Raw genomic sequence first — 23078 nt, forward strand, 5'->3', positions numbered from 1 at the left:
TATACATAGGCTGCATGTTTTATAATTAAACATTGCACATATTTATAATTTTACATTGCAAATATATTCAGTTTCATACATTTTATGCTGACAGTTGCTAATAGGGTAATATTAAAATTTACTTTGTATATTTTATCTGGGTAAACATGAATACGTTTCTTTAATTTTTGGTTAAAAGTAATAATAAAACCTTTTTTTTGATATTTTAATATTTAAAAAAAGTGGTAATTTTGTTTGATATATACTTTTTGTTTGATAAGTAAAAAAAATATGTAAAACCAAATTTTCCATAATTCTTACAAAAGAAAAATCTTTTCGCATTGGTTCATCATCTGAGTGAACATGTAACGGACTTCTGATTTCGGAAGAAACCGTTTGCATGGTCCAGCGAACAAGCCATAACCCTCTATCGCCACCGAGAGGGATTTATTGCTTGTTCTACTCGAATCTAACATCGCTCGGAATTTATTCATAAAAAACTAAAAAAGCAACAAAAAATGATTTAGCAATTTTTGTAATTTTTCCAATTATTTTTTTTCTAAAAAAAGAAGGTAAAATTTAAAACTTTAAGACAACAATCTTAAAACTTACTTGAAGTTATAAAATAAAATCAAAGTATAACAGATATTCTTACATTAAATAGATGAATGGAAGAGTTGTCTTTGGTTCCCCCATCACTTATATTTCTTGTCACCTGACATGAAATATTTGAATAAAATGATATGATTGTACCACAATATTCTCATAAAAAAATATTGTATTTAATTTTTGATAGATTGTATTTAAACTATTTAAAAACACGAGAACTGCATTTTTTTGGCCCATTACACCTAACACCCGGAAAGCCCCTTTAAGTCTTTCAAACGACCACTGCCGCGAAACCGCATCGCAGTCAGACACGTATATTATCGCACCATTATTTATCCCCGTGCTTACGGGTTACCACACCATTACCCCAACTTGCCCTTTAATCTAAAAGTCTGTATCATACGCCACAGGCCCACTTAAAAGTTATAAACACATGTGTAAATTAAGAAGCTGTATGCTTAATGCATCAACCCCCAGACAATGTATAATATAGGTCAGTATTAGGCTATTGTATGAATGTAACTTACTTTATCCTGGTGTGGCCGAAAAAGGACAGTCATTAAAACATGAGTGTTATGTTTTATACACCTCATACCAGCCTAAGAGTTACCATGTATGTTACTTTGTGGGTGATTATTTTTTTAATTTTTATTTTTTTATGTATGGCTGATAATTTAGATAACTTATTTTTTTAAATATGGCTGATAATTTGGACGACCTATTAGGGACCACTGGGTTGGAGCAACCACTTTGCCATTGGTATTACTTACTTGTCTCAGGAAGCTGATAATGACCATATGTGCTGCGTGTTTAAGTTGCCAATTCTTGTGGTGAAACCAACCTTCAATTGCCGAGAAAAATGCTGAGTAGTCATCGATCAGCAGATTGGAAAATTGAGACGAATGGTCACGGAATATTTTCATTGCAGCTAAAAAAATATAATTTTTTTCATTACACCAAGTATCTAGAACAAATTGTTTCTTTTTGTCACATTCTAATTTATTTTTAACATAAAACGTCAGGATCAGGACCACTGATATAGCACCAGTATGCTATCGCGCACAACATTGAGTGCATGTTACCATGACTTGACATGAGCACAGGTGTTTTTGTGCATAACACATAGAGTCTTTATTTACCTTCTCCTTCTGCTTGCGATTTTTTATTGTTTTTGAAATTATGTGGAATTGTGTTAAATTTATTAAGAGCGCTACACTTAAAGGTTATAAATACAAGTCACTCTAAAAAAACATTAAAACTGTCTCCTGAATTTGAGTCACAAATAAAAGTCACTTAAAAAGTACAATAAAACTACTTACAGAAACACTATAAACAAACACTAGGAAAAAAAAACAAAGTTAAAGTACATGACTGTTAAATACAACTCACCCAGCGGAACTGCATATCTTGTCAAACTCTCACGTTGCATAATACTGGTTTTTGTATATTTATAAATCTCAGCGCACCTAACAGGTTCTTCATCATGTGCAGATGTGAATGTGAACATTAAACCATGCAAACCAAGCAAACAACCTTCTATTATTTTCAAATCTGCTGTTTTGGTCGATTGCATCTGGTGGGGAAAAAATGGACATTTTTGTTAATATTTTTTAATAAAAGAATAAAATGAACCTTTTTATTAATACTTTTTTGAAAAAATAAACTTTTTAATTATTACTCCCTTTAAAAAAAGTGAAAAAAATTAACATTTTTGCTGGTACTTTTTTAATAGAAAATTAAAAAAATGAAAATTTGTGTTAATACTCTTTAATACTTTCACCTTTATTTGAAAAGACAATTGAGTTAATATAGAAAGGTAAATTTGAAGTGTTACCTCGAGTTTTATTCTTCTTAAGAATATTTCATACAATCTTTCAGACCAAGTTGTCATGTGACCTGGGAAATATCTTGCCAGCGAACCAAGGACTTGAAACACTTGACAACATACTGCATAGAAAGTTAGTTAGTTATGGTTATGAAAATTGATTTATTTTTGTATGGGAGCACAACTCAAGAGTTATAATAAGGGTGCTCCATTTTCATACATGGTGGTTTATACACCTTCTGCTTGTTTTCAATTTAACAGGAATGTATAGGCTAAGTTTTATTTTCTGTATGACCACTATTTGGGCTTAAAAAAATAGTGTTAAATGTCTTGCCCAAGAACACACTGTATTAGCAGCATGGAGCATTACGGCACTCTGCAATGAGAATTGAGCAGTTCAACCACTTTGCTAAGTGCCACTAATTCCAAAGACAGGCAACTGAATGAATGAATAAATCTTACTTTATCTTAGGGTAGCTGGAGAAAGACAGTTGCTATAACATGGGTACTTTGGTAAAACACGGGAATAAGCTAACCTGAAGATGTGGTTTTTGATGCTGATTTTGCAAGTTCTTTAAACAGATTGTTGCTCACCAATTCTCTTATATAATCACCATCGAAATTAATGCCTACTTTTCTGTTTTCGATTAACTAGGAAAAAGAAATAATAACATTTAGTACAAGTATTGTGAAAGTGAGTGTTCTTATACAAAACACTTAGGAATCATTAAAAGGTAAACTAAAAGAATTGGGCATATTTAAACCAGAATCACTTAATAATATTAAACTACATAAAACTAGAGTACAAACAATACCCTTACCTTGTTAAAAATCTGCAAAGCTTTTTCCCGATTCCTTGAATAACCATCGCTGCGGAACACGTTTAAACAAGATGATCTCAAATCATCAACGTATTGAAGAACGTAGCTTCCCACACGCGGAACAAATGTCACAAGAAACGTCAACACCAAATCTCGGCTAGGTTTCAACTACAATACAAAGTTAAGTTATAAAATTATTTGTCAAACTAATTTTAAGATAATTGTTATTAGAGCAAGAGGTGTCTGAAAAATTTTGAAATGAAAAAGTTTAAAAATAGACAACAAATTTTGTTTTAAAAATGTCTTCACCATGCATGGTGGTTTTATACTCCTTGTGGCAGATTGCGACAAGTTAACTGGAGAGAGTTTGGAAAATTAGATCAACTGGACGTTAAAAAATAAGAACACCTTACCCCAGCTAGTGAAACATTCTTGTTAAGCACCAACAGAATACCAGAGCTTTTATTTAACAGAAGAGAACAGTACAAGCCTGAAAACAGATAATTTACCAAACATATTTTAACTTCCTGAATCACCAGTATAACTTAATCAGAGTATTTAATATTGAATTTTATAAATTAAATGGCATTGAGTAATACTAAGAAATTAATTTAAATAAATCTATGTTTAGTAAATTGGGATAGGCCATCTTGCTTAGAATAATAAGGTTATGGCCTAAAGTTCTCATACAAACACTGCAATAACCAGTTTTATTATATGCTGTTAAATTTCTTTTATATATGATGTCATTGGTACATTATTTATTGTGAGAATGGTGTCAAATTTAGCTGCTGCACTACCGTTACATGTTAAAAATAAACTTGTTCCAAAATCAAAAAAGCCAAAATTTAAAAAAGTTTTTAACTAATAAAACATCAAACCTAGTTCTTGCTTCGAAAACCTTTGGTTACAAAGTTGAGAGATTTCTTTTATTTGAACTTCAACTTGAATGTAGTCGCAAGCAAGAAGACTTTGCTGCAGTTTAGTCAAGCATTCTCTTAGTCTGGCCATTACTATGGCAACAGCTAACCAATGTAACTTTTTCGGGGCCGATCCTAACTTGAACCCCTACGATTTTACACAAATATAAACATGAATAAGGAACATAGGAATCAACTTTGGGAATAGTATATACGAGTTAAAATAACTTTTCACACCAGTAAAGATGGTTTTGGTATTTAAACCAAAAAGAAATACAGACATTTTTTTTAATTCTTAAACAAGGGTGATGTACTGATGTCTGCTTTGCATTTCTTAAACAATATTACAAATATGTTGATTTTGATAATTACTATTATATAACTGTAAGTAAAATATTGGTAATGGTAGACAACTGTTAAAGTATATATATTATGTAAGTTACAGCACTTACAGCACTGATGCCTATAGGTAAAAATATCATAGAAAACCTTAATAACACTGCAGATTTATTTCTTTTTCCGTGTCAGCACCAGCAAATAACAACAGAAATGCGAACAGTAATACTACAGTATCAAAGAAAAGCAAAGATAGAATGCTACACATGTACATACAATACATGATGACACATTGCAGTTGTAAGCATGTGTCAGCGAAAAAAAGTTGAGTAATATTTAAAACAATTCCTTTAATTTGCAGCAAGTATACTACTACTGAGGCTATAGAAGTAATGGCAAAAAGTAAGAATTGTTATTGCACATTTGTTCCATATTTTACAAATACATCACAGCAGGTTTCAATTTACAGTTACTCTTTAAATGGAAATACTTGATTACAGGTGTTTGTATTGACGGGTATTTGAATGTATTCGCCAAAATAATTTACAATTTAAAAGTCAACTTCATCACCTATTTCTAAATAGACATCATATGCTTGTCTTGAGCATGTGCCGTCGGCAGTAAAAACATATTTATGGTATGTTCCATCAATGCAAATTGCAATGACTGAGTTACCACGCCCAAATGCACACATACACGCACATTCAGCAGGCACTGTAAAGTTACTGAAGCTCCACTGGGAGTTTGTGTATTGCTGGAAAGGCCCTACTTTCCCTGCTTTAGCAAAAGCGGACCTTCGGTTCAAGGCGGTGTCTTTTAACGCAAATATGTGGACGGTACCCTTGTCACTTGAGGCACAAAGATATGAGGAATCTTTGCTGAAGTTTATGCAGTGCAGGACTGCCTGGTCTGAACCACGCCTTAGTTCAACTAACTTCTGCCGAGACATTGTGTCAAATAATCTGATTAAAGTCCCTTTTTCAGATGCAGTGGCCACTATAGTACCTTGGTGGTTCAATGCGATACATGCCACATCTGTTTGATGAGCATTGATAGTTATAGGGCAACTGGACCCTGTCTTATCCACAGTAGTTACATCAATGAGCTGTAACCCTCCAACCTTATGGCCTGGAATTGCCATCAGTTGCTTGTCAGATGCAGGGCTAACCTGGCAGAGTCCTAAAGGATTAGGCCGCGTTTCGATCTCAGCAAGTTTTTCAGATTTATTTGGAAAACTGAAAACATACACCATGCGTGATAGTGCAACAATCAGTTTGTCTCTGAAGAGATGAACATTGAGGACATTGCTGTTGAAGCAATATTCGATCACGAACTTTTTAAACTTGTCGTCCCAGATTCGAACAACATTCTGTGGGAACTTTGGTCGCAATCCACCCCCCACAACAGCAACCAAGTTGCTCCTGTAAAACATAACAGCTTGGGAGCAGCTCCCAACTTTGTCTGCATCTATACGACATTTCTCCGCTAAAGGTTCAACATTGTAGACACGAAACCCATCATCCATAGAACATGTGAAGCAACTTTTGTCCTGGTTAAAGTGAAGATGCCTTACAACAAAAGGCATACCTTCAGTTTTGGATACAATAAAGCAGATATTTATTAATACAAACTTAAACTGCTGCTGACATCAAGCTACTCAGTACTGTGGTGAAATTGTAGTAACAGTTCTCTGTTGGTTTACTTGGTTATATGTATTGAGATGTATATGTTAATAAACAATAGTTTTGATCTTGCTGGACTGCACAACTGCGTAAATCGTTTTATTAAAACAGAGAAAAAAAGAGGCGCTGTAATTTATTTTTAAACAACATTTAGAAAATAGTAGATTGTAGCAACATCAGTTTGGTAAAAAATGCCAAAAGAGATGTTTTACAATTAAAACCAAACTCTACCGATTTAACATGCGTTATCATAGATTCATAGTCAATATTGAAAGAAGGCAACTGCATTTTCTAATATCGCGCAATAAGACTTGATTTTACATTCAAAACTACAACTGGGCTTAGCAGTAACACAATTCTGTTTAGTTTTATTTATTGAAGCAATTCTTTCTCACATGTTTACGTACTGAAGGTGCTAGGTGTTAAGCTTATACCATAAACAGAAACACAAACAAAGAAACAAAACACAAGAAAACATAACAGAGATTACTGGGGATTCCCCTGAAAAAAATCTTGAGGGGTCAAATAGAGATGGTTTTAATCTCTTTCGGTCAAATCGTTAAAACAAAATCAATTGAATTTGTTTATTTAAAAAACTCGTCTCTTTGCATATAAAACAACAACTTGTGTTTGCACGTTTCACGTTGCTCACATTTTTAGCATCGGGCAACCCAGCCCAGTTGTGAGACTCATTTAGAGCTAGAAGAACCACCTCTTGCGAAGGGTAAATGTTCCAGGCTCGACGTTTTTACGACTGTTGTTGTAGGACAATGATTTGTTAAAGTTATCAGCTACATTCATAAAATCGCTCAAATATATTCACACAGTTACGTTTATCGTAACAAGAGATTAAAGCTTTAATGAGTATGCACGTGTTAAAATAACTTGCATAATATTATTTAACCCTTTTACTACAACAGTCGACTAAGCTAGATCAAAAACAAACCAGAAGTAACTTACAAAGCGGTTTTTAGTCGCCATTGGTTACTGTGTAGCAGTAGGTAAAATGCATTTATAAATGTATTATAACCTATGAAAACCTTTATGTATGAGGATTGAGTAATTGGTAAAGAGTATGTGTAAATACGCTTTGTACAACTCCTGTTCCATGCGTTGACTTGTAAACTTACACTAGTTAACTTTGTCGTCGCTTAAAAACGTTTTGTTTTCGTGAATTTGTACAAACCGCAATCACGTAGAAATTAGGTAATGTTAGAAGTTAATATTAAATATGATGTTTAGTTAATGTTTCGATTACGATAAATGATAATAAGGTATAACAGTCCTAGTGTCCCTATGTCTGATTACGTCTCTAACTACAAGTACTGAAATAAACACACAAATCACTTCGTTGATACACCTAACTCTGTTAGGCTACCAGTGTTCTATTTTGTGAAGCAAAGACAAAGAATATAGTTAGCATTTAGCATTGTTTATATTTGATCAACTAAGCCTAAAGTAAATATTTAGTTTGTATTATAGCATACACAGCATTTTTTTAAAAGTAATTTTACAATTGAAGAGAAAAGTATGGTAACCTAAGTAAGCCATCCTGTTTAAGAAAAGTGTTAGTAAATTAAGAGAAATACGCTAACTAAACTAATCTAAAACTAATTTGTTAGTAGTAGTAAGTAGTACTTGCTTACTCTAGGTTACAAATAACATACTAAACTCGCAGTTCTGCTTTAAATCAAAAACTGAAGTTTTAACATGTAAACGTCAGGTTTGGAACGTTTTTAACAAAGCGTCATAATAAATTTGTACCTGATGGTCGCAGTAGCGCCCGTTAAAAATATATCGGTTTGAACGAATATATCATGATAATGGAAAAGTTGGCTGGCAACATCAAACAACAAAGTCAACATTGGTGACCATAGAACTTGCGTGGTATGATAAGACAACGGGTCGCTACAGTTGTACCTAAGCATAAACCTACTGCTAAGAATACAAGGAAGAATAAAACGATATTAATATGATAATCATTAAAAATATATACCCGTCAACTTTCCACAATCAGTTGTTTTGAAAAGGAAACTCATTTTCTAAACCCTGCATTTTCTCTTTATATATTTCTATGCTGGATGTTTCAGAGTTAGAGTTTGTTTTTATACTAAAAAAAATAGTAAATGGCAACAGCAACAAGAATAGGGATGATCAAGTAGATTTCAAAGTTTTTGTTTGTTGAAAGGTCTTTGCTGTCATTTGTAGTTCCCAAATTTGAGCTGTCATGCAGAGGTTCACTGCTTGGTTCTAAAATGAAAACATATTGTGTTTTGAAAGGGCAGTTTTACAAAAAACTTGCCGCTATAATAAAAGGGTATAGGGTAACCAGAGTTTACTGGCGCGCAGATGTACGGGTGCTTACAGACAACACCCCAAATGCAATAGACGTCCATATTACTTACGAATGGTGGTATACTAATAATATATAGTTACGCATGGTGATATATAAACAAAAAAATATTTTTGGATGATGGTATATAACCAAAAAATAGTTACAGATGGTGGTATATAACCAAAATCGCTCCTTATATATCCTTTAAAACCATTTGTTTTATCTCTAGGGTCACTGCTTCACTTTTTTACCTGACTTGAACACTTTATTTCCTGCTTCAACAATAAGTTGATGGATAGTCGGCACATATTGTTGCCAAACACCTTGTAGTCGAACATCCTGTACTGTCTGTGGCAATGTCTTCGCTATTTGCACCAGTATCTTGTTAGGCATTATATATCCGCAACTCTCATCCTTCTGCCTTGCCAGCTTATCCCTCCACATGTATATCAACCTTAACGCTTCTAATTCCTGCGGTCCCCAATCTTCTATTTTACCCGCTCCTTTTCTCAGCAGTTTAAGATGCGAGGTGTCATCAATGATGGGTTTTTCATATTTCAATAAACAGATATCACGGCTATTACCAATTACTTTATGCATTAACCCGACACCCCCAGCTTTTTCCAAAAGATCCAATTTCATCATGTCGTATATATATAACAAGTAATGAGTGTCTTCCTATACGAAAAAGAAAATTAAAATCGAATTTTTTTAGTAAACAAAAAATATTTACAGAATTATATCACTGTAGCCCGCAACGTTAAAAGAGCATTGGTATGTGTTTAAAACGATATCAGGAAATATGGAATATTATGAGCTAACAGTGTCTAATCTTACCCCACAGTGCTAAATTTTTAAAGTTTGCTGTTTTTGGTTCTATAAATATCATTCATTTTAAAAAGTGGCAAACAAAATGTACCTACAATGTATTATACTTAAGCCCATGCAAACAATTTTTTAGCCATACAAATAAATATTTGTTTCTATCAATAAACCTTCACCTGTGCATATTTAAGCATGTCTTTGGATAAAGGTCTTTCCCTCCAATCAGCTTTCTGGTACTTTTTGTCCGATTCCACTTTACAATAATGTTTCAGAAGGTATTCGCGAGATAATCCAAGTTCTAATACTCTCGCTGCTTGACCTGTTATAGTTGATAACAATCAAAGTGTGCAGTTTAGCGTGAAGTAGAATTACAACATCAAATATCAGGTTATAAAATAATTCTTCTTATAATAAAACTGCATCAGGAAACTATGTGATTGTTTATTTGTATGGCTTACAAATCAGACAACCTATGAGAGACTACTGGGTTGGAGCAATTGTTGTTAAGAGTCTTGCCCAAGGACACATAGCCCACAATGGTGGCAGCGATGAGCCGTGCACCCATAACTCTGGGTCAAAGGCAGGGATGTTAACCACTATGGCTAAATTCACCTTGATCTACAAAACAACCATAACTGCTTACTTGTGTCAAACAGATTTACAACATAAACCCCAAAGTCTCGTTGTAACCATATAATATCTTGATCTGCTCCATGAAAAACTTTCACGATTTTTGGATTTGTGAAAACTTGGTTTAAAATATTTAAATTTGCCCTTAATGCAAGAGTGTCAACAATGTAATCTGTTTTTCGTGTGGACAACTGGAAATAAAGTTTGATTCATTCTAATTTTTACTTTAAAACTTAAATTCAAATATTTTAAATTACTTTTAAAGTTTTAACAGTACATTTGTGACCGCTTGGTTTGAGCAATTGTAGTTATAAGTCTTGTCCAAGGACACATACGCCCACAATGGTAGCAGCGATGAGCCTTGAACCCATAACCTCGGGGCAGGCACAGGAAATTATAAATATATATTTATGGACACCCATTTTGTTTTACTGAATAACCCTGCGATACGAAGATAAATAATCATCAAACAACAAACCTGCATTAGGCAAGTTATTCCTTGATAGGAACGGAATGAATGAGCTTCCAAATCAACAGCTATCTCTGATTCTTGTCTCAGCTCCCTTATTAACATATTTAGTCCATTTACCCCATCAACAAATATACATGAATCCGTATCTACTGGGCCTGATCTGTGAGGAAGTATCATATTAAAAAGTTGCATAAAACACAGATTTTCTGGGCAGTTTTAATACAACGGGTTTAGGGCTTGTCGCTGCTACCATTGTGGGTGAAGTGTCCTTGGGCAAGACATTTACTCCAACCCCGTGGTCACTGATGGGTTGTCCAAATTATCAGATATACGTAAAAAAATGAAAAAAAAACCAAAAACTAATCGGCCATAAAGTAACATACATGGTAACTCGTAAGCTGACACGAGGTGTATGAACAACCGTGTTATAACGCATGTTGTTTTCCAGCCATGCAAGGATAAAGTAAAGTTACATTTAAACATGACCGCCAACGTGTATGACACAATTTTCATTTGAAATGTTTCGCCCAAAAATAAATAGGTTACATAACTGGTGAGCAAGCATGAGGTGTTATGAGAAACAGAACACTTGTATTATAACAACTTTCATTGCCCCGTCACATGAGGCTGAATAATTTACTTTCATTCATATAAACGACATGCACATACTACATACTTGATGGGGGTCGGTTTTTCCAATTGTGAGGATAAAGGCTTAAAATTTTTAAGTTCATATTGATATGGATGGTCGTATACTGCTTGGGAGTGTATAAGATTGGATATAGCCAGTGAATTGCTTTCATTTCCATTTATGTTGTCTGCAATAACAGCTTCTGGTTTCTAAATATAGCTTATTCTACAATGCCTCTATGTGGTTAAAAAAAATATTTAACACAAGATGTTATGCTTACTTAGAGTTAAATGAAAAAAACAAATTATTATATTAATACTATATTACTTTTGTATGTTTTTCGATTGAGGTAGCGAAGATTGGAAAAATAGTTAACACACATGTAGTTTACAAAATACGTAACACATTTTTAGGGTTTTGGCCTTAATTTTTGTGTATTTATACAATATTATGTTCATTGTTCCTGTTATTGCTCCCACAATATATATGACGTCCATGCATTATATAACTAGTACCTTGTGAATTAAGAAGAACCAGTTCCTTTGGCAATGGTTTTAATGCATTAGGTTTGTTTGATATCTTTGGTATAAATCGTGCATGAGTGTTATCTACGGCATCTTTAAACATTAATTGTGGTTTCTTTATATTTTTTCCACGTTTTCCATTTTTTTCATTTTTCACAGCAGGGACACTATATAACAAGGTGTTATTATAAACAACATTTCATTCAAAACAGAATCGACTTCTTATGTTATATTATTAAACAACATTTTATAAAGACTAGCAGAAAAATTACCGCTGTACTAATCGGTTGACAAGTTATTTAAAAAATATCCATTTCATACTTTTAAATATGATAAAGCGTTCTTAAAAACAGACAAGTGGCAAGTGGTTGGTTGACTTTCCATGGCAATTATGGGATGCGAGGTAAATTTCATTGACTGCTGAATGCTAAAACATAACAAGTTTCACTTGTCCAATGTGAACGCCAGTCTTAGTGACAACACACACATATGTGTATAGCCTATTGTTTTTATGTTCATTGACACAAAGCTTTTAAAATAAAAATACCCCTTAAGACCTAAAAGTTCTAAATGGTAAAGTTCCGTATTAGCAACCAGTTAAACACTTTATTACATGCTCCACTTAATGTTTATGATACATTTCATTAAGCAAATTTATGGTCTACTGTAGCACAATAACAAAATTATTATAATATGCTACAATTAAATTAAGTTTCCAAAAGTATAGAACGCTAATGAAACTGTTTCGTTTCTACGACTCTTAATCCAATCAAATTATACCAAACAATTGAAATCGAGCATAACATTAAGAGTCAAGACTTCACCGTTTCTATAAAATAATTTTCCCGGCTTTCCAGAATATACTCCTAATCTAATCTAGTTATGCCAAATTGCCAAGCAATTTAAATCAAGCATAATATCAAGAGTCAAGACTTCACCCTTTCTGTGGAATAATTTTCTGGCTTTTCAGAATATACTCTTAATCTAATCTAGTTATGCCAAATTGCCAAGCAATTTAAATCAAGCATAATATGAAAAGTCAAGACCTTATCTTTTATAAAATAATTTTCTGGTTTTCCTAAATATTATATTTCTATGGCATAGTACTGTGGGGCAAGATGGGATACCGTTAGCACCCAAATCCCATATTTCTGGATTGTGTTGTCAGTGCTCAAAAGCGTTTGTTTTCGTCTTGACAAACTTTAATCACTCTTGACAAAATCTTGACAAACTTTAATCAGACTATAAGTCAGTAATGTTAATCATATGATGTTTAACTAAAAATAATGTTTCAATTACGATAAATGATAATGAGGCATAGAAGTGATGCTTTCAATGCGTCCCTACTTAAAATGTAAACGATTAATACAGACATCAATTGTTATGTGGATTCTATCCTAATGAACACGTACTCCCAAATTCTCAGACAGTATACCACTATTTCAACAGATCGTATGACTGGAAATGGTGGTCTAACAGTTTAAGCGTGTGCGAATATATCACAGTGTCCCGAGTTCGAACCGCGCCTGGCAAAACAATTATTTTGGATTTGTTTTTATTTAATAGGAGATATGGAAGACTATTACTATAGAGTAGGGTGGGGAAAGATGGGACACCTTTTCATTTTATTTTTTGCTCTATTTGGTTATAATCAAAGTATTTCAAAGAATTATAATACCGAATCCTCACAACTCCTATAGTCCTATAAACCAGTGTTAATTGTTTATAATGTTTAAAAACACGATCGGGATATTTGGTTTTGAATATTATGTGCTAAAGGTGTCCCTTCCCCCCCCCCCCCCTACTATACACAATTTTTATTATATTTGCACTGCAACATAAATAAAGGCAAAAGTTACAGATTATTATGTTATTAACAATTTTCCAATACGCTTTGGATTAAGTGCTTTTAACCAAACAGACAGTTTATTCGTTAATTACTCGCTAATTAGGCGATTGTATGCACAATGGTTTAAAAATCTATGCTTATCTTATAATTACAGTTAGGAACACAAAGGGTACAATCATTTAGTTAAGGCGTAAGGTACATTTTGAATTTACATTTTTACAGTAAAGTAATTGTTAATTAATTGATATTCATGAACATATAAATATATTACGACTCGATTTTAAAATTAGTAGTAAGTACTATCGTACTAACCTCATTTCACGATGTAAACTGTTCTTGGCAGAATTTCCGCTGTTAGAATTCAACTGACTTTGTTTGTATGAAAGCAAGGGTACCAACTAACCTTGACAAAGTAACGTCCACTCCAGACTATGTTGTTGACGAGTTTCTAACTAAACCAAAGGAAATCATAAACAGGGCAATAATAGTTTCTCAAAATTTCAAGCGAAACAAGAGTTGGCTCGTAGGGGAAGTCCCGATTTCTTTAAGAACCCGATACAAAAAAAGTTAATTAATCGCTAATTATGCGCGGTTTAAATCTGAAAATTTAGTCTAAAATTAATAAACATAATTTATAATTTGATTTCAGTCAAGATACTAAAGAATAAATGTTAGAATTAAGAAAATTGCAAAAAAATCGCCCCTAAAAGCAAAAAAACAAGAGACCAAAGCTCTAATAAGTGAGCACGTATTAAACTAATTAGCATACTATTAATTAACCTTTTCACAACACGGTCGACTAAGCTCGATCAAAAACAAACCAGAAACCATTGGTGACAGTAGAGCAGTAGGTTAACCTTGCTCGACGAAAAAGAATCTATATGACCCTTATGTGCTCAACGAAAAATGCTCAGTATGAACACGTGCTCAATTATCTATTACGAGCTTTGGAATATTCATTTAAACCTATTTGATTTGTATCTATCAAAATTCTTCTATTCACTGGCTTCATACTACAAGAGCGACGTTACAGTTAGGTTAAATGCACAAGTTACATTTCTTGTACGTTTGGGTTAACCAGGATAGAAATTTTCATAAACTGTAGTAATCTCCATTTGGCTATTGAAGATCAGAATTAATTTTCTCAATAAAAAAGTTTCATTTTTTAAACACCATAAACTAGTATTCCTACTACAGCTTGAGTCCAACAGACTTGATACAACACTTAGCATACACGTAACTTAAACTGGACTTTTCACTGCAAGCAAAATGGTTAGGTGAAATTGTATTACACGATCATTTATAACGGAAGCATAAGCTTGCACAGCAACACACAACTGAGAAACTTTGTTTGCAGGCATTAGCATAAATACACATGTATGTACAATTAAAGCACTACATCGAATTAGGCACTTATAAAGGAACAAAGAAGTTAACCCGATTGGAAGAAACAAGCAAATATTAACATGGATATGAAGGGTTGTACAATAATAATACAACATAGCTTTTAAGCATCAGATGTATGTCACACATTTAAGAATTCTTTGATGGTGTCTTGATGATAACCTGTGTATAAAAAATAAAATTTATTTTTTGCAACAAGTGTTGTTAAAATAAAAAGACAGATTCAGGCCTGTTTTACTCTAAGGCACACAAAAACTGTAGTTTCATTTTTTCTGCAGATTTAAAAAATGTCCACAATAAACCTTTGTAGTACTTATGGGCCAATTTTGTGCAAAAAACACCTGCGTTATAGGGGGCACCCATGCTATACCTAGCATGTGTTATGCCATGCAGAAATAAATAAGTAATAAAGTTAAAAATATGTGGAATTCTCTAGTAAGTGTATTCAAAACTGTGGCCACTTACGCATTTGACTTCTGTGTAGTTTGCAAGTCCATACTCTCCAAGTTCACGACCTTGTCCAGACATCTTGTACCCACCAAATGGGGTCATGGAAGAAAACGAATTGAAGGTGTTAACCCTGGGTGTATGGAGTGATTTATAGTTGCAAGAAACCGGTTATTTGTAATAATCAAAAAGTGGCAGTTATAAAACCAAAACTTATACTTAAAAAAAATTGCTTGAGAAAAGTTATGTCTCAATTAGGATTAAGCCATAATTGTTTGCAAATACTATTTCCTTATCAAGAAAAGCAACTTGTTTATTTACCCAACCAAAAACTATTTTCGACTCGAGTGAAGTCACTTCTTACTAATAGTCCTCGAATTTCTAATAATAAAACATAACCTACCAGACAGTTCCAGCACGGACACTGTTGGACACTGTAATAGCAGTGTTGAGATCTTTAGTGAAGACGGCAGCAGCCAACCCATATACAGTGTTGTTAGCACGCTCAATAACTTCTTCCATTGTTTTAAATTTCATGATTTGCTGCACAGGTCCAAATATCTGCAGAAAGGACAAAAGGTTGATGAGGAGTATTTTTAATTACATTTTTTTTCATTTACATTAATTAAAATGTGTTTTAAGCTAAAATGTGTTATGTCAGATAAAAGCTGGTATGTGCAACCTTGTTTACAGGCTTTATTTACATTAATCAAATGATTGTCCAAAAATTACAAAACAAATATATACTCGTTTCTCAATTGAATTAATCAAAATATGTTGAGCTAAAAAGTGTTATATGTTAGATGGTAAAAGCTGTTAAGCGCAACCTAATTCAAAGGATTCAATAACATCCCTATACACCTAACACCTTGTGCCCATTTACAAGATACCACATATGTAACTTTATAGCAGCATTTCTTACACTGGGGTAAATTTACCCCTGGATTTAATTCCTCGTATTTATAGGATAAATAGCTAACAATAGAAATCCAAATTAGCTGACAAGACAGAAAAACTGTACCAATTGTAGCTTACTATTCTAGAAAGATTAACTGCTAATTCGATAAATATAACTGATGTAATTAGTTTTTTTTTTCGAATTTTAGTAAATGAGCGCCATATTACATATTGGGGGTAAATCTGATAAGCATCTTTGTTAAAAGGGTAAAACATACAAAAAGTTTAAGAACAAGTGCTTTACACTTACCTCTTCCGTTGCAATCCTCATGTGATCTTTGACGTTTCCAAACACAGTAGGTTGAATGTAATATCCCTTGTCTCCATGTCTCTCTCCTCCACACAGAAGCTCCGCTCCCTCATCCTTGCCACTCTGGATCAGCTCCTGGATCTTCTTGAACTGCTCTGCGTCCACCTGGAAGAAGAATCAATTGATCATGAAGATACCATCAATTTTCTATTGTTATTTGTGTGGATAAGGTCCTTGTTAAGCACCACTGATTTAGGCCAGATTTGGTCCAATACCCAAGAACCCTTATATAAGTTGTCCATGCAACTAGTGCAGCTCTGTCCTGGACTCCATATACATGAAGATACCATCAATACCAAGTGCCTTCAATATTTGGAGGGCGTGCCCAGTAACATATGTGCCATGTATTTTGTATTATAAGCTTTTAAGCTATACAGTGGTTAGATAGTACATGTTATTTATGGGTGTCCTGTTTTATAGTGTTTCAACAAAATCTTGGGTGATATTGCTAAATTGTAGTTTTTTACATTTATAATGTGAAACTTATTTATTAATGTGAAGAATGCTGTAGGCCCTGCATATTTGTATAGACTATAGACACTTAGAAGTAAGATAAACGCAGCAGGGTGTAAAATAACAGTCACCCTCGTTTTAGATATTGGAGTGACATACTAACATGCCTAGTAATTAGAGTACTGCTAGTTAAATACAAAAAATACAAATAATGACCAAAGTTCCATAATCTTAGGTGCGGAGTATAGACCCAATGTAAAACCTATAATATGCGAGGTATGTGACCTACATTGTGTTTAGACATGATTAATCTGCAATAGATCTGATGATAACTGCCTTCGGGTCAACTAATTGACCTTTACAGACCAGTGCACGTCGTGCACTGACGCTCGAGGGCTTTTAACCATAAAAAGTAGCCAATAAAGTCCAGACCAAAATAAACAGCAGCATACCTGAGGTCCTTGTTCAACACCAGTCTCAAATGGTGAACCAACTGTTCGTTTCTTTGCCCTTGCCACGCTCTTCTTCACAAATTCGTCGTAAATCGATTCCTGGACAAACACACGCGAACCGGCGCAGCAACATTGTCCCTGGAAAAAATTACATGTTAGTATATTATTAAAACTTTGAAAAGTATTAGTGTTTTTTTTAATAATTTACTGACAATTAAACAAAATAAATGGAGATTTTACAAACTATAGGTAAACTTTAAAAGAAAAAATTCAATTAGGTTTTTAAAAATGTCTGCAGCATTTTTACTGCTAAAATAGAGGAACCCATACCATGTTAAAGAACAAGCCGAAATGAGCCATCTCAACAGCATAATCAAGGTCTGCGTCCTCGAAAATAATGTTTGGACTTTTTCCTCCTAGCTCAAGGGTTACCCTCTTTAAATTACTTTTCCCTGCAGCTTGCATGATGAGATGGCCAACCTGTAAGAAAAATCGTTGTATACAAACATGTATACTCTACATATGGAGTAATTTGTGTAAGTAACTATTTATGAAACCTATATTGAATATTTTCATCTGTAAAGGAAGTGACAAAACTTTGTAAGTTTGTAAACTGTTCAGTCTGCTCATAATTTTTGACAAATGTTTTTCACTATTTTTTTTCTTTTTACATAAAACTGTTTGGTTGCATACAACAAAGAAATTTGCTATTTTTTTGCTAAATTGCTAAGAAATTTGGCTAACTTGTTTGTTAGCATATTACAAACAAAGAAATTTGCCACTACAACTTCGACTATAGAGAAAACAATATATATATAAATAGTAGACCACATTATACCTCTGTTGAACCAGTGAATGCAACTTTATCAACATCCATGTGCTCACTAATGGCGGCACCAGCAGTTGGTCCATACCCAGGTATCATGTTTACAACACCAGGAGGAAATCCAGCCTATGGGTAATACAGATGAAGTGTTATTATGGTAACACTGTGGCATAGTGGTTAGCGCGCCTGCCTGTAACCCAGAAGTAATGAGTCCAAGGCTTGACGTTGCTACCATTGTGGGCGTATGTGTCCTTGGGCAAAACACTTAACGACAATTGCTCCAACCCAGTGGTCACTTATGGGTTGTCTAAATTATCAGCCATACATAAAAAAAATTAAAAAATTAAAAAAACTAATCACCCACAAAGTAACATACAAAAAAAAGTGTTAATATGGTAAATTAGGTTTAGATGTGAACATAACGAGATAAGAGCGGTATGTTTAAATATGGTTTAGATTTAATGTGGCATTTTAAATATGGTTTAGATTTAACAAGGCATGTTAATTTTGATTTTGGTTATATATGACTCTAAATATAAGGGACAGGGTAAAAGCATTTCGCCACCTAAAAAAATCAAGTTTGTCTGCCGCTAAATATAATTATTATTGTTTTGGTAAACAAGGTTTATTTATGAGTGGAGCTTATATTTGGCACAAAAAATAATTGCAAAGTTACATAAAGGTAAATAAATGTTAAAATTCATTACAGTCTTTAATACAGAAGGGCATATGCTTATTTATGTTTTATAATACAAAAATTATTATGTTTAATGGAAGTTTTTTGGAGAATTAGATATGTAGAATAAACATGTTTGGTATGGTATATTGAACCTTATTGATATTACGATAACAGTTAAATTGCCTACAGCAAATTGCAGCTCTCAAAAAAAATTTGAGCTTGCTTTATTAACACTAAAGCGGGTGTACTTTAAAAAGCAGAATGTCTTTAAAAATGTTTGTTCAAGAATGCAGCATTGCTTGCTTGGTTTATTTTAACTGCACAAGTTGCCTTGAACTGGAAAACCACCCGATATGGGCTTGTGGAACGTTGGCACAATGTACATCATTAACATTCTAAACTCAGATAAATGTCACGAACACTTGCTTTTATAGAAGTAGTTCTTATCTAATAGACATCAATAATTTAGAATAGGGGGAATAAGACGACTACGACACTTGACAAATATTTATGCATGATCAACAAGTAGACAAACATGTTTTTGCCAGTACAAGGGCTACAATGATTAATGTGAACTAGTAAAAAAAGCGCCGCTAATTTAGCTACACTTGAAGTTCTTATTCTTGTTGTTGTTTAAAATTAAGACTTCTGTTTAACAAGGTAAACCTAGTCCATTTTTAAAGACTAATATTAAAAAAACTTAAGAACCATATTTGGTGGGCATCAAAATGAAACTGGGTTTTCACACCGAAAACAAACCGATTTATGTTGCAGAGGGCAACGCCAACAAAAAGGCCAGCCAAGTCAGCTCGAATTTCATTTTAACAAAACATTCTTTACGTCCAGAAACCATGAAGGGCGATGGCCGAATATTAGAGGTCAAGCAACAAAAGTCTACGGCTGTTGAAAATGTTTTTCTTAAAAAAAATGTTTAATTTGAAAATGTATTGTCACAAATATTTTCCTTTAAAAAATGTTTGATTTAAAAATGTATTGTCACCTAATTTTAGATTTTGGCACCGTAAAACCTATTAAATTGAACATTTTTCTATTATAGTCTCACTAGTAATATATAGAACTTTGCGCCCCATTAATAATGAACAATGATTGACACTTCCTGTTGCACCAATGCTGCAATAATGCAAATTGTCACATGATATGCACAATGTTGGTTTTTTAAGAGGAAACTCTATATTCCTCTAAATAGGTCCTCATAAAAAAACGAGTATAAATCAAAGTATAACAGTTGGCTGCACTATGTTAAGCCTAAAAATGCTTGCACATAATTGCTATGAACACTTGCAAGTTTTAACACTTGTGTGGTACTTAACAACGGATGTGTTTGTTCTGCGCAATGAGAATGCAAACACATGCTCTAATATATAGATGATAGAACAAACTAAAGTTAATATTCAGACTGTGGTTTTGGAAAAGCTAACTTGTGTCACGTAACAGACAGCGGTCACAACACGCAACGTAAAACATTAATAACCCAGACTAGGCCACAAACTTCAGATAAAAACTAAATGCCATTTAAGTTGATTTAACAAGCCCTAATTTTATCTAGATATAAATAGTATGTGTTACTGTACCCCAGTTATAAATGCAGCTATAGTCTATAGAAAGCTTTTTTATTGCAAAAACTAATCTAAATGGCAACATATGGATTTTGTGCAGCAATAAACATAGCTACAATATATAGGGCTTTTGCAACTACACAATTTAACCTACATCTTTAAAACTTTGCAATTACAAAATTTAATCTATTTATATATAAATGTTGACATGTGTTACTGTACCTCTTTTATAAGTGCAGCAACATACAAAGCTGTAAGAGGAGTTTGTTCAGCTGGTTTCATTACCACCACATTACCCATGGAAAGAGCTGGACCAAGTTTCCATGCTTGCATAAGCAGAGGGAAGTTCCATGGTATGATCTGCCCACATACACCAACTGGTTCATGGCGGGTGTAGGCGTGAGCATTGCCGTCTGAAAAGCAAATAACCTTAAACTTTTGTTTGCATATTGGAATAGTACAACGTGGCAGTTGAGTTTTAAGAAGCCATCAAGATCCTACACGGAAGTTGAAACACTTCCTGAATTACACTGATAAGGACTACTCAAATGAAGCCAAAGAAACTACATATACTGTTAAAGCTCAAATCACTAGTATATTGCTCCGTCATGTTTCTATTCAGGCCCTATACAAAATTGTATGTTTCTATCTTTTGTTTTTTTTTCAATGTTACAGTATTCTATGCTTGCCTTATTTAGTGTGTGTGTTTTATATTATGTCTATATTGTTGCATATATATATTATTTCTGTGTTATGAGGTAGACTGTCAATGTCTAAGTTTTAAGTTAGTAGATGAAGACTTCTATTGAACAACAGTTAAAAATTACTGTTATTGAATAAAGACATTCAACAATTACTATTAACAGTTTTTATTTAAAAATAACTCACTACTCACCCATTGGGATAAGTTTGCCATGATTCTTGTCAGCGAAACCTGCATAATACCTGAAAAAAAAAATAGTATAAAATTTATTTTCAAATGCAGTTGCCAAGCACAGAATTGAAAAAAACAAATAAAATCCTGTAAAATTGGTAAATTAAATAGCAATATATACCTGTAGCATCTGATCACAAGCTCAAGATCAACATTATATGAAACATTGTACGGTTTCCCATTATCCAAGGTCTCCAAACTCTACAAAGATAATGACCACTTTAATTCTGCTGTGTTGAGTCTAAGAGTTTTACCATGGATATGCTTTAGTAAAAGCATAAAGCAAATTTACCTAAATTTATTTCAAGTAGGCCTGTCCAGTTATTTTAAATTTAAATGTCATGAATTTTACTACAGGTTTAAACTGCTAATGATTGAATAAAAGTACACCAATTTTCAAAAAAGTAAAAATGCATGTTTTATATGCTGGTGGCCCATTTGATTCTGGGGCATAAAACTATTAGGAATAAATTTTACGGCAAGAATATGTCGGTCTCTGTTGATAAGGTCTGCAAGTTTGTTGAGCAACACTCCTCTTTGGGAAGCATCCATAGTTCTCCATGGTGAGCCAAGTTTAAATGCCTCACTTGCTGCTTTTACAGCAAGATCTACATCAGCCTATGTGATTATCATAAATATAATTAAGTTTTTTTAATAATAGCATTTTTAAACAAATGTAATTAATGAATGAATAAATGTAATTTTCTTTATCTTTGCAGGGCTAGAAAGAGTGTTCTGTTTCATACACTTCATGCCAGCTTGAGAGTTACCATGTATGTTTGTGGGTGGTTATTTTACTTTTTTGTTCTTTTTTATGTATGCCTAATAATTTGGACAACTCATTAGTGACCACTGTTAGACACATACGCCCACAATGATAGCAGCGAGGAGCCTTGAACCTATTACCTTTAGGTTAGAGGCAGGCGCACTAACCACTTTGCCACGACGCCAGTTGTAATTACTGTCATTTTGCTGCTAATTCCCACCTCTTTGCGGTTTAATTAATCTGACTTTACAGTATTCGAAGATATAAATACAATTTATTTCATGGTCATTTTTTTGTGAAAAACATCAATTGCATAAAAACCACAAGACTTTTTATTGTCTACAACCATTAGTTATTTGTAACAGATTTTATTCTCAGTAAATCACCTTGTCTCCTTCCTGAATGTCACAAATCTTTTCCTCTGTACATGGATTGATGGTCGCGAACGTCTTACCACTGATCGAATTACGCCACTCATTATTTATAAAAATCTAAAAAAATGAAGGTTTTATATAAATTTATAAAATATGTTGACGTAAATTGCCAAATTTAAAAAAATCACAATACAAAACTTACCTGAGTGTACTGAATCTTTGGCTTCAAAATTGGATCGGGAAGAGACATAATCAATCTTTAAGATACAGAAAACTAATGAACGAAAAATCTAGACAAAACACAGTAACTCTTAGCGCCGAAAATTATCAACCAAAATGGCAAAGAATTCCAGCTGTACAGCGCAAATATCTATGTTGTGATATAGTTGTACATGAAGTCACGGAAAACATGCAAAACAACTCATAACATAAAAGCGTGACATCTATCAGTTTCTCCAAGT

General features: G+C 33.4%; 4 protein-coding genes across 4 annotated transcripts in view; all 4 read right to left on the bottom strand.

Moving 5' to 3' along the window:
* The window catches only part of LOC149738608 (DNA-dependent protein kinase catalytic subunit-like), a 53005-nt gene extending 48610 nt beyond the window's left edge, over positions 1 to 4395 (bottom strand). The window contains exons 1-9 of the mRNA XM_089874505.1: positions 4116 to 4395; positions 3648 to 3724; positions 3235 to 3402; positions 2950 to 3064; positions 2423 to 2535; positions 1978 to 2161; positions 1359 to 1516; positions 635 to 694; positions 301 to 479 (exon numbers count right to left, since the gene is read on the bottom strand). Of these exons, the coding sequence (XP_089730631.1) occupies positions 301 to 479; positions 635 to 694; positions 1359 to 1516; positions 1978 to 2161; positions 2423 to 2535; positions 2950 to 3064; positions 3235 to 3402; positions 3648 to 3724; positions 4116 to 4245 (1184 nt within the window). The 5' untranslated portion in view covers positions 4246 to 4395. The remainder of the gene's footprint in view (positions 1 to 300; positions 480 to 634; positions 695 to 1358; positions 1517 to 1977; positions 2162 to 2422; positions 2536 to 2949; positions 3065 to 3234; positions 3403 to 3647; positions 3725 to 4115) is intronic.
* A 249-nt stretch (positions 4396 to 4644) lies between these two features.
* LOC149738610 (WD repeat domain phosphoinositide-interacting protein 4-like) lies at positions 4645 to 6075 on the bottom strand. The gene has a single exon (XM_089874496.1). It carries the CDS (start codon positions 6073 to 6075, stop codon positions 5041 to 5043), a length of 1035 nt encoding a protein of 344 aa, XP_089730622.1. The 3' UTR covers positions 4645 to 5040.
* On the bottom strand, positions 4645 to 13961 carry LOC149738609 (exosome complex component 10-like). The gene is made up of 8 exons (XM_089874487.1): positions 13751 to 13961; positions 11581 to 11756; positions 11111 to 11252; positions 10441 to 10594; positions 9976 to 10153; positions 9509 to 9651; positions 8759 to 9185; positions 4645 to 8422 (listed from the first exon to the last, which is right to left on the bottom strand). The coding sequence occupies exons 1-8, from the start codon at positions 13753 to 13755 to the stop codon at positions 8283 to 8285; spliced, it is 1365 nt and encodes a 454-aa protein (XP_089730613.1). The 5' UTR covers positions 13756 to 13961; the 3' UTR covers positions 4645 to 8282.
* A 746-nt stretch (positions 13962 to 14707) lies between these two features.
* Positions 14708 to 23051, bottom strand: LOC149738611 (aldehyde dehydrogenase, mitochondrial-like). The gene is made up of 13 exons (XM_089874481.1): positions 22820 to 23051; positions 22630 to 22734; positions 21955 to 22095; positions 21599 to 21678; positions 21439 to 21488; positions 20766 to 20956; positions 18300 to 18413; positions 17792 to 17941; positions 17462 to 17599; positions 16497 to 16661; positions 15693 to 15850; positions 15308 to 15422; positions 14708 to 15004 (listed from the first exon to the last, which is right to left on the bottom strand). The coding sequence occupies exons 1-13, from the start codon at positions 22865 to 22867 to the stop codon at positions 14972 to 14974; spliced, it is 1488 nt and encodes a 495-aa protein (XP_089730607.1). The 5' UTR covers positions 22868 to 23051; the 3' UTR covers positions 14708 to 14971.
* Positions 23052 to 23078: the final 27 nt, after the last annotated feature.

Source organism: Ciona robusta, chromosome 3 (genome assembly GCF_009617815.1).
Source record: "Ciona robusta chromosome 3, ASM961781v2".
NCBI lineage: Eukaryota > Metazoa > Chordata > Ascidiacea > Phlebobranchia > Cionidae > Ciona > Ciona robusta.